The 14,221-nt window shown below is 56.9% G+C and overlaps 7 protein-coding genes across 7 annotated transcripts; 2 read left to right on the forward strand and 5 right to left on the reverse strand.

Moving 5' to 3' along the window:
- Positions 1-1,796: 1,796 nt before the first annotated feature.
- Positions 1,797-2,386, reverse strand: F5144DRAFT_139028 (uncharacterized protein). Its single transcript, XM_066782378.1, has one exon. It carries the CDS (start codon positions 2,283-2,285, stop codon positions 1,911-1,913), a length of 375 nt encoding a protein of 124 aa, XP_066647139.1. The 5' UTR covers positions 2,286-2,386; the 3' UTR covers positions 1,797-1,910.
- Positions 2,387-3,084: 698 nt separating this feature from the next.
- Positions 3,085-4,096, reverse strand: F5144DRAFT_139004 (uncharacterized protein). The gene has a single exon (XM_066782375.1). It carries the CDS (start codon positions 3,909-3,911, stop codon positions 3,288-3,290), a length of 624 nt encoding a protein of 207 aa, XP_066647140.1. The 5' UTR covers positions 3,912-4,096; the 3' UTR covers positions 3,085-3,287.
- Positions 4,097-4,632: 536 nt separating this feature from the next.
- F5144DRAFT_139006 (C2H2 transcription factor) lies at positions 4,633-6,753 on the forward strand. Its single transcript, XM_066782376.1, has 5 exons — positions 4,633-5,338; positions 5,396-5,524; positions 5,576-5,623; positions 5,679-5,861; positions 5,918-6,753. Exons 1-5 carry the CDS (start codon positions 4,727-4,729, stop codon positions 6,494-6,496), a joined length of 1,551 nt encoding a protein of 516 aa, XP_066647141.1. The 5' UTR covers positions 4,633-4,726; the 3' UTR covers positions 6,497-6,753.
- Positions 6,754-7,552: 799 nt separating this feature from the next.
- On the reverse strand, positions 7,553-8,841 carry F5144DRAFT_139016 (uncharacterized protein). Its single transcript, XM_066782377.1, has 2 exons — positions 8,368-8,841; positions 7,553-8,299 (listed from the first exon to the last, which is right to left on the reverse strand). Exons 1-2 carry the CDS (start codon positions 8,684-8,686, stop codon positions 7,893-7,895), a joined length of 726 nt encoding a protein of 241 aa, XP_066647142.1. The 5' UTR covers positions 8,687-8,841; the 3' UTR covers positions 7,553-7,892.
- A 480-nt stretch (positions 8,842-9,321) lies between these two features.
- F5144DRAFT_545616 (ubiquitin-related modifier 1) lies at positions 9,322-9,854 on the reverse strand (the record flags this gene model as incomplete). The annotated part of the gene is made up of 3 exons (XM_066787376.1): positions 9,322-9,439; positions 9,496-9,660; positions 9,805-9,854. 3 exons carry the CDS (start codon positions 9,852-9,854, stop codon positions 9,322-9,324), a joined length of 333 nt encoding a protein of 110 aa, XP_066647143.1.
- A 273-nt stretch (positions 9,855-10,127) lies between these two features.
- Positions 10,128-12,864, forward strand: F5144DRAFT_528157 (WD40-repeat-containing domain protein). The gene is made up of 2 exons (XM_066786876.1): positions 10,128-10,384; positions 10,447-12,864. Exons 1-2 carry the CDS (start codon positions 10,226-10,228, stop codon positions 12,829-12,831), a joined length of 2,544 nt encoding a protein of 847 aa, XP_066647144.1. The 5' UTR covers positions 10,128-10,225; the 3' UTR covers positions 12,832-12,864.
- Positions 12,865-13,133: 269 nt separating this feature from the next.
- On the reverse strand, positions 13,134-14,072 carry F5144DRAFT_564105 (uncharacterized protein). The gene is made up of 2 exons (XM_066788408.1): positions 13,697-14,072; positions 13,134-13,476 (listed from the first exon to the last, which is right to left on the reverse strand). Exons 1-2 carry the CDS (start codon positions 13,803-13,805, stop codon positions 13,241-13,243), a joined length of 345 nt encoding a protein of 114 aa, XP_066647145.1. The 5' UTR covers positions 13,806-14,072; the 3' UTR covers positions 13,134-13,240.
- Positions 14,073-14,221: the final 149 nt, after the last annotated feature.

Below are 14,221 nucleotides of genomic sequence, written 5' to 3' on the forward strand. Positions count from 1 at the left end.
AAAATGAATATGCTCGACGGTGGCGGCTGACCCGCCGACATGGAACGGGGACGTTTGATGGTGGGCGAAACGCGGCGGCGGGTGACATCCACCCACCATGAGCAAGAAAAGAGGGCAGGATAGCAAGGTTCAATGACATTAGCGTGTTTTTCCCGAAGCAGCGGCTGTAACCGATGGCAACTGGCAACCGAGCTTGGTAGCCAATCGCGGGGCTGAGGCCGGGGAGCAGACCTCGTGGTCTCTTGTTTCAAGGGCCGAAAACCCCCCAACCTGGGGACCGACGCCATTCCCAACATTATCTCTTGGCGGTAAGCGGAACAAGGACCGGAGAAGCTAGCCTATGATGCCATGAAGGTCGGCGATTGTCCACGGGAGCATCTGATGATGACGAGGTGGTGACGGAGGGGTAGAGTGCTCGGGGAGGATCGCTGTCGGATCTGCTTCGCCAAGAGCTGTCGGCAAAGGCAACTTGCAGGAAAGATGAAATGGGATCGAGATGCGAGTGAAACATTGGTCAAGTTCGAGTTGCCGAAGTTGGCCCTTCGTTCATTGCGGCGCATGGGAACGACATGCTCTGAGTGCCAATGATGCAAGTGGTGCCAGTGGGTTCAGTTCAGTGCCTGAGGATTGGAGTCTGGCGACTGGGAGACTGGGACACCGCTCTCTCCGGGGCTGCCCAGTATGATTCCAGGGCACGCATGAATGGGGATGGGACTTTCTAGTGGTGGAGTGGAGGCGATGGAAGAGAGGTCCAGTGGTAGAATTGTGGAGGTGCAGGAGCGCCCAGGTGGAGGGAGACAGACTCACACAGACTGGAGACAAGACAAGACGGAAGGAACGGTGTGGGGCCTCCCTCCCTTCCCGTTCCGTACCGTCCCAATGTCCACTTCTTGAGGTTACCTACCGTTGCAACCTCCTGAGGAAAGCAGGGCACCCCCACGTCGCGAAATTACAACAAAAAAAACGAGCAATTATCCGCAGCTCGTGGCACTTTTACTCTCTGCATGGTAATAAAAACTCTTCCCGGTCGATATGCGGCCTTCAAACGATGCCCAAACCACACCGACACAAGATGGGGAGCGGTCTACAAACCCCCGCCACCATTTAAAGCCGTTGTAAGCACGTGTCGTTTCGCCGTGTCAGCGAATTCGGTGCCACGAAGTGGCATAGCGCCCTCCCGAAATGTGGCATGGGACTTTTGGCGGCGAGCCAATTGACTGTGGAAGATTGCCCCGAGCCTGACACGGGGGATCTCCCGCAACCAGAGCGCTGGTATCAAGAGGCAAGGGCGACTGCGCGCTACCCCTGAAACAGAAATGAGGGGTGGGGTTGCCGCTCAGTACGTGACAATACGAATGTTACCTTACCTCACCTCCAATCACACCTCTATGGGATGGGATGAGAGATGTGCATACCACACACAAGAGACAACCAACTTGGAACTGCACCCAACGGTTATCTACCGTTAGGCAGTTATACATGGTAGCTAGGTATGCACATAGCTGAACCGTTATCCGGGACGGGGGCGGAGGCACTGAGCGGCTCTCTTTTTTCACTCTGCCACTTACGGCATCCCCCCCCCTCCCTCCCCCTTCTCCTCGCCCTTCGCCCTCAGCATTTCTCTTCTTCCCCCCCCCCCCTTGAGCCCTGCCAGCCACCTTCCTGTCTGTATGTACGATGATGATTTGGGAATGCGGGCAATCACCGTCGCTTCGATATCCACGCTGATTGGTTTGGCTCGGTAGATCGGTTTGCCCGAATGCCTCACTTTCCTTGTCTAGCCGCTGTTAGCCCCCTCGGGGAAGCCCTCATCGTCGCCGGGAACCTGGACGGACCGCATCGACGGGTCGCTGAATGAAACGGCCCAGGCTTCCGGGGTAGCATTGCGGCTCAGATGACGCTGCCCATGATCATGGCCGCCGGAGCCACAAACATGCGAAGGGCAAAAAATTGACTTTTGGTGCGTGCCCGCTGGCACCAAGCGGGTCCTCCTTGTCGATATGACCTGCCGCATCTGTCTTGACCTGCAGATGGCCAGGCGAGCTTGCGAGCAAAGGCGATAGCTCAGATCTGAAGGGCGCTAGCATACTTCTTGCGGCCGGGGCCGGCTTCCGGGGCGATCTATAAATCGCTGGGCTCAGAACTACCGGCTCCGGTTGGCTCCCTTGGGACAGCCAGAGCCCACAACCGCGGACCCGGAAACGTGGTGTGGCAAACGCTGCACGGAATGGGTGCCTTGGTTTGGCAAGGGAGTCCATCGTTGCCAGAGGATGCAACCTTGTCATTTGCGAGCTGAAACGAGCTCTATGCGCTAAGAATATCTGCCACTTCCCTCAGCTCGAGACATGGCTCCCGAGGTGAGATCTGGGGTTGACGCTCGGATCTATGGATCTATGGGTTGGGTGTTGTTTTGTTGTATGGGGGGAGGGAGGTGTCGAGCTGGATTCTCCCTGCGTCCGCCTGAAGCTTGTGGCGGTATGAATGTACCTATGTAGATAGAAAGGAGAGAGAGAGAGATAACAGGAATGAAGCTGCGGCTGGCGCTGCCCGCGAGTTGTCGGAAGCGGGGTCGAGATGACCTAGGTACATTTGTTGTCCTGCGATGCATGAATTATGATAATTTACCCACATACAACTGGGACATATTTCGTACTTTGTACGTATCCGTATGTACACTACGAGGCATCGGGGATTTTCAACCAACGAAAAGAGCAACCATTGCTCCACCATGTGGGGACACTCACCGCAGCAACCCATGTACACCGTAACTTCAACTGGTGGCCTCTGAGGAAGATCGACGGCGGGATGGATGGGAGGAGCTGAAGGTTGCTAGGTAGTTCTGGGATTGGGGCGCCCGCTATGGAGTGCACTACACACAATCGAATATTCGAAAGGGCGGAAAGCAATAACTACTGCGTAAGAGCTAACTATTCGTAACTGAGTGGCGATTCTCGCGGGCATTGCGAGAGTGCTAGGGTGCAGTACCACGAGCTCCTTTTGGTGTGGGCGAAAAACAAGGAGACGAAGCGAGCTGAAATGGTGGTGGTCCCGACACCACTTACCCACCGGCCGCATGCACGGTCCACACCGGGATGCATCTCTGGGTCCCCGGTGTTGCGACAGTGCGGTCAGCAACCGTGGTATTGGAAACCGAATGCCGCGCTCGGGTTGCTTGATCTGTGTGCTGGCCTGTGCGCCGTGGTAAATTACACGACATTCCGACTTCCGCGGCGGGAGCAAGCAGGCGAACTGTCGCGAGTCGGGCACGTGCGAGGTGATGAAAATTATCACTGGGCGAGTGGGTTCGTCCAGAGATGACGACGACTCCCGGATGCGATAGGTAGCGGGTCAAACGTCAAACGGGCGGACGGGCGAGCGGAGATGTGGGCTTTCAGTGTTTGATGGCAGGAGGCAGGATGGTAGGATGGCAGGCAGGCAGGCAGGATGGATGGATGGGACTTGCCGCGCTGAGAGCCAGAAAAAGGCCTCCAGTGAAGGGGGGGAAGTGACAACCCAACACGCTGGAAGGTGCAAGACCCTCCCACCCCTTCCAGAGGAGTCGCCCAATTCGTTGAACGGAGTCTCTGAGTGGCACCCCAAACCCTTGTCGATGTATCGTGCCTGCTACCACACCCTATCTGCGAAAACTTTCCGCGCACATCCTGCCGTCGTCGCTGCCTTTTCTCCCACGGGGGGCCATTCAGGTTGAAACCTCTGCACTGCAGGCACCAACACTCCAACACTCCAACAAGTCCCTCATGGAACCGCAGATGCCCCCCATGCGCAAGATGTGCCAGATAGGGCATGCTTGCGAACGGAGCCGATAAGCAACAGGACACGCAGGACTCGCAGGACACGCAGGACGCCCAAGACCGCAACAATACAACGCTGAGAGATCGAAGAGGGGCCATGAGATCTCAACTCGCGCCATCTACTAGTCGTCATTTCTCCTGCAGGATCGTGTTCCAGCGCCAAGCAGCCGCCTCAAGCAGGTTGCAGGTTGCAGGTTGGCTTTCACACCCTCAACACCAGCCATCGCTACAGTAAAAAGAAAGGGCGGGAGATGCCGGTAAAAAGAGGTCTGGACTGAAGACGCCCCCTGGCACCTGGCTTGCCCTCTGTGCGTCCAGTCAGTTCCCTGTCGGTCAAATGTCTCATTCTCGACCCTGAAAGGGACAAGTCGAGGGCGTCTGTTTACGACTGTCTGCCACCCCTCCCCCCCCCCCCCCGGGCAGCCACCAAAGTGATACAACATAACCCCGGCTCGTTCTGCCGTGGCTTCAGGCTCCGCTTCTGGTGGGGGTCCTGGTCGATTTCCGGGGTGGAAACAAGCCGCGCCCGGGGAGAGTGGAAGATGGACACCATGGGCTTGGTCCAGGGACCTGGACCTTCGCACAGAACCTGCCAGGGCCTCTCTGTTCGATGAGATCTCGGACAGCCGTGGCGTCCCAGTTGTCTGGCTCGTTCAGATCTCTACCCCCTGCTACTCTCGTTGATATAGTGGCCCTCTCGCCCAACCCAACGCCTCTTGGTCTCATGGTTTTGATCCAGACCCAGCAGAGATTACCACACGGCTTATACTTCGTACATCAACCCCAAGTGACCTCTCTCTTCACGTTTACCATCCGGCATTATCTTGCTGCCCTCCCTGCTGCTTGTGTATACTACGACCCATCTTCTCCCCAAGTCCTCGTCTTCCACCACAACCACCATCCTTTCTGGCGAAATGGCTGTCGGTAGTTTACCTACAAACCCGGAAAGTTGGGCCCGTTGGCCTTACCCGCAACACGACAGCGCCGACTTCAGCATGACGCCGACCAGCATGATTTCTTATGACTGCCGGACGACAACTACAGCCCATATCCCGCGCCCTGAACTCTCCCAGCACTTTGTCCCAACCACCTTCAGCTCGGCCCCGATGCCTTCTCCCCCTTCTCCTCACTACCACGCGCCCATCTCCTACGACGGGTACAACCCTTACAGCGCGCCGCCCATGCTGGATGCGCCCTTCAAGCCCCAGGAGTCTATGGAGCGCCTACAGCCACGTTGCATGGCGCCGGAGCCGACCGCGAACGGAGGGGCTCAAGGGATGCCGTTTATCAAGAGAAGCTGTAGTCCGTCAGTCAAGAGTGAGGCACACTCTACTCTTTCCAGCTCGCCATCTCCCAAGGCCGCCGCTTCCAACGCTCGGGTACAAGCCACCCCCGTTCACCAGTTCAACACCGCCATCGACAATGTCATGCGGGTGATCGAGTCCAAGCGTGAGATCCTCGGCCCTGCGGACGAGGTAGAGCTCGTACAGGCGGATGAGAAGAAGGAGGCGGCAAAAGACAACCAGGTATGCGGGGCAAGAATCCTATAATCATACCAACTCGCTCTGACCGGTTCTTTGAAGACACAGCGTGGTCGTGGGAAGGCGAAGCGGAAGCGTTTCTGCTGCGAAATTCCCGGGTGCTCCAAGATGTTTGCCCAAAAGAACAACCTTGACACCCACCGACGATCCCACACTGGCGAAAGCCCTTACGTGAGTAACTTTCCCTCCCAACATCAGATCCTGAATCCTAACAACACTCAGGTCTGCCCGTATTGCCAACGCCGCTTCACACAAAGTGTCAACCTCAAGGTATGCCATGGTTCAAGACAGTCTGGAAGTGGACGAGGGCTTACACACAGTACAGACACATATTAATCGCCACACCGGAGAAAGACCCTACGAATGCCCCGAGTGTGACAAGTGTTTCCCTCAGCTCTCGAACGTCAAGGCGCACATGAGGACACACATCAGGAGAGAGTTGAGAGCCGTTTGGGTTTGTAGATTTGCAAACTGCCCCAAGGCCTTTACTGCAAAGGGGAACCTTAAAGTAAGCTCTTCCTCCCCGCTCTCGCCTGGCCACACATCACCTAACCTAGGAAATAGGCCCACCAAAACACATACCATGTTGAGGAAATCGAGGCTTTCAATGCCAAGCTCGCTGCCATGAAGGACAAGAGTATGATATCCGAGGAGGACAAGGAAATGGCCAAATACCTTGGCGACGTCCACAACCTCGCCAACAAGGGTATCAAAGGCCGCGGCAAGGGCCGCAAGGTCAAGCGGGTCATGATGCTGCACCCACCGCAACCACATTCGTCTCCCGCCACGAGCCCGATCAACCCCGATGGCCACGCCGGCCCCTACCCGATGTCACTCCTGCCTCACGCACTCTCGCATCTCCACATGACGCAGCAGCAACAACAACAACAACACCAGGCCGTGCACCACGGCCTTCCCTACTACGGGGTGAGCAACCCGGCCGCCTACAGCATGAGCAGGCCGCCCAACATGCTCTTCGGCTCGCTAAGCATCAACACGCGGGAACCGTACGGCCACGCTGGCTACGGCATGGACTCGGACCAGCTCAGCGATGCCAGCAGCGTCCACGGCTCCACGCCGGTCATGCACACCTATGAGGATGAACATGGCCGGGAGTTGACGTTTGGTGAGAGGCTTTACTGAGAATCAACCTGCGGGTTCTGTTTACTTTGTCTCATGGGGTTGGCTGTTCTGAACACTTTCTGTTTCGCCTACTGTTTACAAAAGCCCAAATCTGTCTTTTGTTCATTGTTTTCCCACGTCATATTATATATATTGGATCGAAAAGGGGAGGCCAGAATCTGTTCGCGAACCTTTGGGAGAGGTTGTTTTTTCATTTTTACGAAACGGCATGGCGGTTGCGGCACTGCGTGTTTTTCTTGTCTTTGCTGTTCTTTCCTTTTATTATATCTGTTTTATTTCGGTGTGCAAGCTCTGCTCTGGTCTTCTTTTTGTCGACGACGGGGCTACAGGACGTCAAACCTGACCGGCAGTGGTGGTCAAGGATAAAAAAAAACGGGGGGCGGCGGCGACTTGATTTTTAACTACTTGCATTTACCGAGGGACAGCGCTGTATCGGACTCGCATATGAAGGTTATAATGGGCACTGGTTTAAACATTACAGAGGAGGATCTTTGGGCGGTACATATCGAGCGGTTACGTTTTGGGCGGGGGAAACACTGGGATAGGGGAACTTTTAGGGGGGGTGCACACCGGGCTGTACGTTGAGTGCGTTAGGTAGTTTAGCTGTGAGAACATGACATGAGTATTCTTACAGATCTTGCCAAGTTTCCCAGCCCCTCCATCAAAAACTCGTCCGATGTACAGATCTCTGCGTTTCAAGTGCTGCAAGATCCAGCAGGTCGTGACCGTCCATGACGATCGAATCCCCCCCTCCCTTCTTTCTTTTTGGGGTCCCCTCGTGCCCCCCTCCAACCTCGAGACGCGCATGATAAGGTAGGAGGGCATGTAGTGTAGGTAGCTCGCCCGGACAGGGTACACACATGGGCAATACCCCGCCCCCCTCCCGCCCTCCCTTCCCTTCGACCACCCTCTTCCTAAGTCACCAACCACGACGCAGCGGGCAAAAAGTGACAAGAGCCTCCCGCCTTGTGGTTGGCTGAGCGGCACACTCCCATCGAAGCCTCACTTTTCGAACATTTGTTGCATCCCTTTTCGGCCCCGTGGGCCCCTCCCCCCCCCCCCCCTTCTCGCGAGCTCGCCTTGCTGGCTGAGAGGGGTTTAACTTGGGCCGTTAGCGCGTGTCGTCAATTTCCGCACTGGGTAAGCTGCTGATCGCTGTGGCATGTCTCGCCCGCCCTGGCCCTTGGCCCTCCCTGGCCCTGGCGCGCCGTCTGTGCTGTGCTGCAATCCCGGCAGGCAAACTCAAATTCAAATACCCCGCCCCTGCCACCCCTTGCTAACCCTGGACAACAAGGTCACAAACCCTGGGCGAGCGGGAACCCTTGCGGCGACCAGTGGAATTGAAAATGCCCTGATGCGTCCTAGCGCGAGTGTGCAGATGGGCAAAATGGGCAAATCAGGCAAAACTGGCAGAGGGCAGCTGGTGATTTTGCCCCAGTGGCTTGAGGGGGGACATGGACATGCCTTGCTGGAGAGCCCTGCTGTGCCTTGCGTCTGATGCCCGTCGCGGGACCTGCTTGGTGGGATCTTTTCCGGGGGAGGCACTGGCAAGACTTGGAGGCTTGGAGGAGCTTTTGTTGCGTTCCACTTCCCCGGGCCCGCGCGGGGGTTCGTGAGGTTGCTCCTCTTGCCTCCGCTTGCTCGGGGAAGAGGGGGGAGTGGGTTCCGATCCTTGTGGTTGGGTGTCTTGTCTGTCTGATGGAGGGTTGGGACGCCCCCCCCCCCCTCCCTCCCCTCCCCCCGGCCCCGGGACCGGAACCCGGACGGTGGACTTTGGAGGCCGGAATGTCATGTGTGTGGTAACTAACTAATCAGTCAACTCGACCCCGGTCGTGCGCATCTGGAACTGAAGGATGGATGGGAGGGGTTACGTTGGTTGACCCGACTCCGCGCACACCCTGTTTCTGTTTTTGTCCCTAGTGTGTGTGTGCAGTTTCCGCCAGGTCGGTAAATTAGCACACCCTTTCGTCCGACCTGCCCTGTCCGCTCATCGTCGGGATCACCCTTTTTTCGCGACATCACTTCGGGCTCTTCGCCGTTCCCCTGACGGTGGCGATAGTCACTTTTGAGGTTTTTTTTGTTACATTCGAGGGTGTGCGGGTCCCGCCGCCTGTTTCGGCTCGGCCATCCCCGTTTGTTTGACACGAACTGGTTTGTTTGATGGTCTTGGAAGGATGGGTGGACGGGCATGGGCTTGATGGGTAATGGGTTTTGATGTTGGCGGGTTCCTTGCAGAAGGGTTCATTGTCTCGATCGAGTGTTTTCTTCCTGCTCGTATCGAGAACCAGTCGGAGGCTGGCCGCTACAGAAGCTAACCTCACCACGAGTATATCCATCTCCCCGTGGCGATCATTCCTCCTCCCCATAACTATCTTACTGTGTAGTGGGCCCTAGCCAGCAGGCGTGTCAACCGCGTTCCGTCGCGCCGTTGACTCGCGAGCTTAACCGAGCTGTTTACCGTTGAGCCACCGGCCAACTTGTTTGTTTTGTTTTGAGACACCATGCTATCAAGGGAAACATGGCGCTGGCGGTTGCACAGCGTTCCGGCTTGCAGCTCGGGAGAATCAGGTGATCCCTTCTGGTTCACCGGGGAGAGACTGGTTTTGGACCCGGGGCCGGCATCACAGGCGTCATCTCGCACGGCACACCGTGTGGGTGGCACAGTAACCAAGGCGGGTGCCGTACACGGGAACGGAGATGGGAGTGTGATGCTTGCTCGGAAGGAAGTGGGCCCGGTCGGGGAGGTTTAATTCAGGCACCGGCATGTTCCATGGTTTCGCGGACGTTGCGTTTGACCCCCGGAGTCCTTGGGAGGGCTGGCTTGGTCAGCCGCCGTGGAGGGTTGAGACAAACAGGATATTGTCGTGCGGCTGAATCTCATAGGCTTCTTCCCCTTCGAGCTCCCAGTCGGCGTCATTGATGAGCACCAGAATGCCGGGGCGGCTGTGCAAATCAGCATGCAGGTGTATAAAAACGGAGATGGGGGCAACAAGACATACATATGGTTGTCTAGGACAAACAGCTCGGCCCGCGGATCCTTCATGAAGTTCTTGCATAAATGTTGGATGAGGAACGCAATATTGGCCGGCTGGCCGCCGGTGCCGACGGCGGGGAGCGAGACAGAGTGACGGCGTTGGTTGTCAAAGAGCATCTCAAGACCGCCGCTGCGCAATCATGTCAGCCAATGTGTGTAAAAATCGAAATTTTGAGATGTGATAGAATACCCCTGGAGGGAGGAGGGGAGGGGTGTGTTGTAGCGGGGTTTATTTGAAAGGGTTGCAAAGCCAAAAAAAAAAAAAATTACTGACGAGAAGTCGACCGTAATAGGGATTTCTCCCGAGTCGGTTGCGCTCGACATGTTGAGAAAGGTGTCCGAAAAGTTTCGGGCAGATAAGCGAGTCAAGCGCGCGGGCTGTGTGCTGCTGGTTATGAGATGTGAGATGTTATAAGTGAGCAAGAGTGTGAATGAGGGGGAGGTGATAATGCAGTGTTGCATGTGCGGCGTTGGGGGCTGATGCCGCTGTCTCAGCCGCCCAAAAGCGAGATCTGGGGAGAAGGGTGGGTCCATCTGGCTGTGTAACGGTTTTGGTAATGTTTTGTAATTCAGTCTTTCACACATACATACACACACACTACGAAGCTCCAAGAGGTGTAACTGCCCAAAACTCTTCCTCGTAAAACAACGGACCAATCACACAACAACCACCCCCTGCCTCCTGCCTTGTGTGAATGATGAGTGAGGGCAAGAGCGAACATATGGTCGATGGAATGATAGAGAGTCGATACTTGTCGGCAGGCGCAAACCGATACACAGCTGCTGCCGACTGGGCTGAAGATGGGCTCGTCGCATTTGGATCCGATTCCAATGTGTGTCTCTGGGACCCAACTGTAAGTTTGTTTTCGCTCTCCCCTCTGTCTATGAGTCAACGTCTCACGGATGATATTTCTAGGACCCAAGAGGCATTTCACATATTCTGAGCGGGCACACTGCTCACGTAAGAGCCGTCGCATTCTTGTCGGGCAGAAATGAAGAGGGCAAGACGGTGAACTTGGTGACGGGCGGAGACGACAAGCAGCTCCGGCTCTGGGCCATAGACTCGGAAACTGGCACCGCTTCATGCGTTCAGACCGTTCAGGAGCACAGCGAACCCATAAACTGCATCGCCGCTCTGAAAAGACCAGCTTCTGAGGATGTGGCGAGACAAATATTCGCCACGGGCGCTGCGGATGCCACTGTCAAGATCTGGGTTTTCAAAGCCGGCCAAATCACCCTCCTCCAGACGATCAAGACCACGAGAAAGTACATGCCCCTCACACTCGCCTTGAGCGCACTTGAAGGAAATGGACTCGTCTTGGCTGTTGCCGGGACTACCAACGCCGTTCAAATATTTACAGCCTCTGCGGCAGACGGCAGTTCAGGGGCCGAGTTCACCCTACAGGCCACGCTGCCAGGCCACGAGAACTGGATCCGCTCCCTTGATTTCATCCGCGAGAAGCCTGAGAAAGGTAGCGACATCCTCCTTGCATCGGCAAGCCAAGACAAGTACATCCGTCTCTGGCGTATTCACCAAGGCACAGCGTTGTCGGCCCTGAACGCAGCAGGGCTTGGGCTTTCGGCCGACGCCCTCACACCCGGGAATAAAGCGCACAAAATAACTGCTGGGGACACCGAATATTGCATAGTTTTTGAAGCTCTCCTCCTTGGCCACGAGGATTGGGTATACAGCGCCCGCTGGTTTCGTGCTACCGATGGCAGGTTGCAGTTGCTGTCCGCCTCGGCCGACAATACCTTGTCCCTTTGGGAATCAGATACCGAATCTGGCATTTGGATCACCGTCGTTCGTCTTGGAGAGATTAGTCGAGAAAAAGGAGCAACAACAGCCACGGGCAGTATTGGCGGGTTTTGGACTGGGCTGTGGTCGCCCACAGGAACAACCGTTATTACCCTCGGCCGTACAGGCAGCTGGCGGCGGTGGGATTACGATGCCGCCGAAGATATGTGGAAGCAAAACTTTGCTATATCCGGTCACACCCGCGCGGTGACGGGAGTTTCGTGGTCTCGCGACGGTCTCTACCTCCTCTCGACCAGCTCCGACCAGACAACCCGCCTCCACGCCGAATGGGCGCTCGATGCACGCAACTCCTGGCATGAGATGTCACGCCCGCAAATACATGGCTATGATCTCAACTGCATCTCCGCTCTTGGTCCGGCCTCCTTTGTTTCGGGTGCCGACGAGAAGCTCATGCGCGTCTTCACCGAGCCCAAAGCCGTCGCCCGCATGCTCAGTCACCTCACAAACACAGCCCCTCCCGCTCCCGAAACCGAAGAGGCGCTCCCTGACGTAGCCAACATGCCGGTTCTCGGCCTCTCTAACAAGGCCGTTACCACCCACCCCCCAGAAGGAGACCATCTGCCGGCCGGCGACTTATCTAACCAAACGATAGACCCCACCACCGCTGGCCCCGACACAGCCACCACCCACACACAGCCCTCTCCCCTCTCTACTCTTACCCACCCTCCCTTAGAGGAGTCCCTCTCTCGCCACACGCTCTGGCCAGAGATCGAGAAGCTGTACGGACACGGCTACGAGATCTCGTGTCTGGCGGCCAGCCACGACGGGACGCTGGTTGCGAGTGCCTGCCGCGCCAGTTCCCTGACCCACGCCGTAATCCGCTTGTTTGAAACCCGCGGCTGGACTGAACTGCGTCCGCCCTTGCAGGCCCATACCCTCACCGTCGCGCGCGTGCGCTTCTCGCGGGACGATCGGTACATCCTGAGTGTGGGGCGCGATCGCGGGTGGGCTGTCTGGGAGCGGACTGTGGCGGGTGAAGGTCGGGATGAGGGCGAGGGGGATGGGGGATATAAGTTGGCGCAGGCAAATGCCAAGGGCCATACCCGGATGGTGTTGGATGCGGCGTGGGCGCCGGTCGGTGATGATGCCAATGGCACGAGGGTGTTTGCGACGGCGGGGAGAGATAAGTTGGTTAAGGTGTGGGTGAGGAAGGGAGGCGAGGGAGGGCAATTTGAGCTGGGCAAGGTGGTTACCGAGGAGCATCCCGTCACAGCGTTGGATTTTGTGCCCGAGGTGACGGAGGAGGGCCTGCTTGTGCTTGCCGTCGGCACGGAGGGCGGTAAGGTGTCTGTGCTGACGCTGAAGGTCAATGATGGTGAGGTGGAGGTCGTGTCGACGTTGGTTGTGGACCAGGCGTTGTCGTTGCCCAAGGCGGTGTTGCAGCTTGCGTGGCGGCCAACGAGAGAGGGACGCAAAGGGAGGGAGCTGGCGATCGCGGGCGAGGACGGGTCGTTGAGGATATACTCGTTCCTTGCGCTGTAGATCCAGCCAATGATGAATGAATAAAAGACATGCTTGAATGTGATCCAATGATTCAAGGTGATAATATGTTAAAATCCGTGTCTCGTATTATTCTATTACGGCCCAAAACGGGCTCTATCCCAAGTATTCCTCAACGCCATGCCCCTTTCATACGCATTTGTCATGCCATTATCCTCCGTTGTGGAGTGCGCTTCCTCCCCGTTCCCTCGTCCAGCCGACAACAGCCCCCATCTCGTGAGCCTCCCAGCATTACATAACAAGACATTCCATCCATCCCATCCCATTCCAACCCCCTCCCACTCCCCATCCCCATTTACATCCCCCATCCTCATCTCCTCGCCGTACCTCCCACCCATACCGCCCAACCCAACCCCAAACCAACCCCTCAAAATCCCAAAGTTCAAAAGTCTCAAAGCTCCTTCACCGACTCCGCCGTCACCGCCGCCGCCGCCGCCCCGACCGTCCCGACCGTCCCGACCACCGAGCTCAGCATCTGGCCCACCGCGCCCTTGGCCGCCGCCGACGTGTCGAAGGCGTCGCCGTGCATGTAGAACCAGGCGCGGCTGATGATGAACTGCAGGTGCTGGGGCAGGTAGAGCACGGTCGCGATGAAGGTGAGGGAGAAGAGGAGGAAGAGGACTGAGTCTGGTTGTTTGGAAGAGGGGGGGTTAGTGGGTGAATGGATGGATGCGGGTGGGTTTGGTGGGATGGTTATGGAGGGGGTGGGAGGGGGTTTGTGGGGTGGTGGTGGTGACGAGGGGAGGTGGTGGTGACGAGGGGAGGGAGTTAGGGGCAAGAGGGAGGAGGGAGTGGTGGGAGAGGGAGAGGGAAGGAGGGGAGAGATGGAGAGGCAGGGGCGGCGTACAGAAGATGAATTTTTCGATCGGCGTGTAGATGTACACGCTATAAGTCACTTCCAGCTGGTAGATCTTGAGCTGCAGCCACTTGCTGAAAGACTCGAGTTGGGAAGCCATTTCGATTTAAGGGGGTTGTGCAAAAAGTGGGCTCGATGTGATGATTGCGTTCTCGGGGAGCGGCTCGTCGTCGCTTAGGATTCTGTAAAGTCCCGAGAGGCTTGCGTGGTTGGGCGCTCGTGTCTGTGGTTGAAGTGGCTGCTCGGAGGTTCGTTGCTTTCGAGATTGTCGCGGGTTCAATTTCGAGGTCGCGTTCAGGGTCAGTTCGCATGGAAATCCGGGAGCAAGGGTCCGCGAAGTGCAAATCAGACGAGACGAAGCCTTGCCTGCCGGGCGGAAAGCTCGGGAACGTTCTGATTGGAGAAACAGCTTGAGCCCCACCGGGCGTTATGCAAGCCCGTTTGGCTCTCGGACTGGAAGCGGCAACATCCGGCACCAAGCACCGAGCACTAACAACAACCACGGCTCAAGCGACG

The sequence above is a fragment of the Chaetomium tenue genome (genome assembly GCF_020726465.1).
Source record: "Chaetomium tenue strain MPI-SDFR-AT-0079 chromosome Unknown F5144scaffold_2, whole genome shotgun sequence".
NCBI classification, from domain to species: Eukaryota; Fungi; Ascomycota; class Sordariomycetes; order Sordariales; family Chaetomiaceae; genus Chaetomium; species Chaetomium tenue.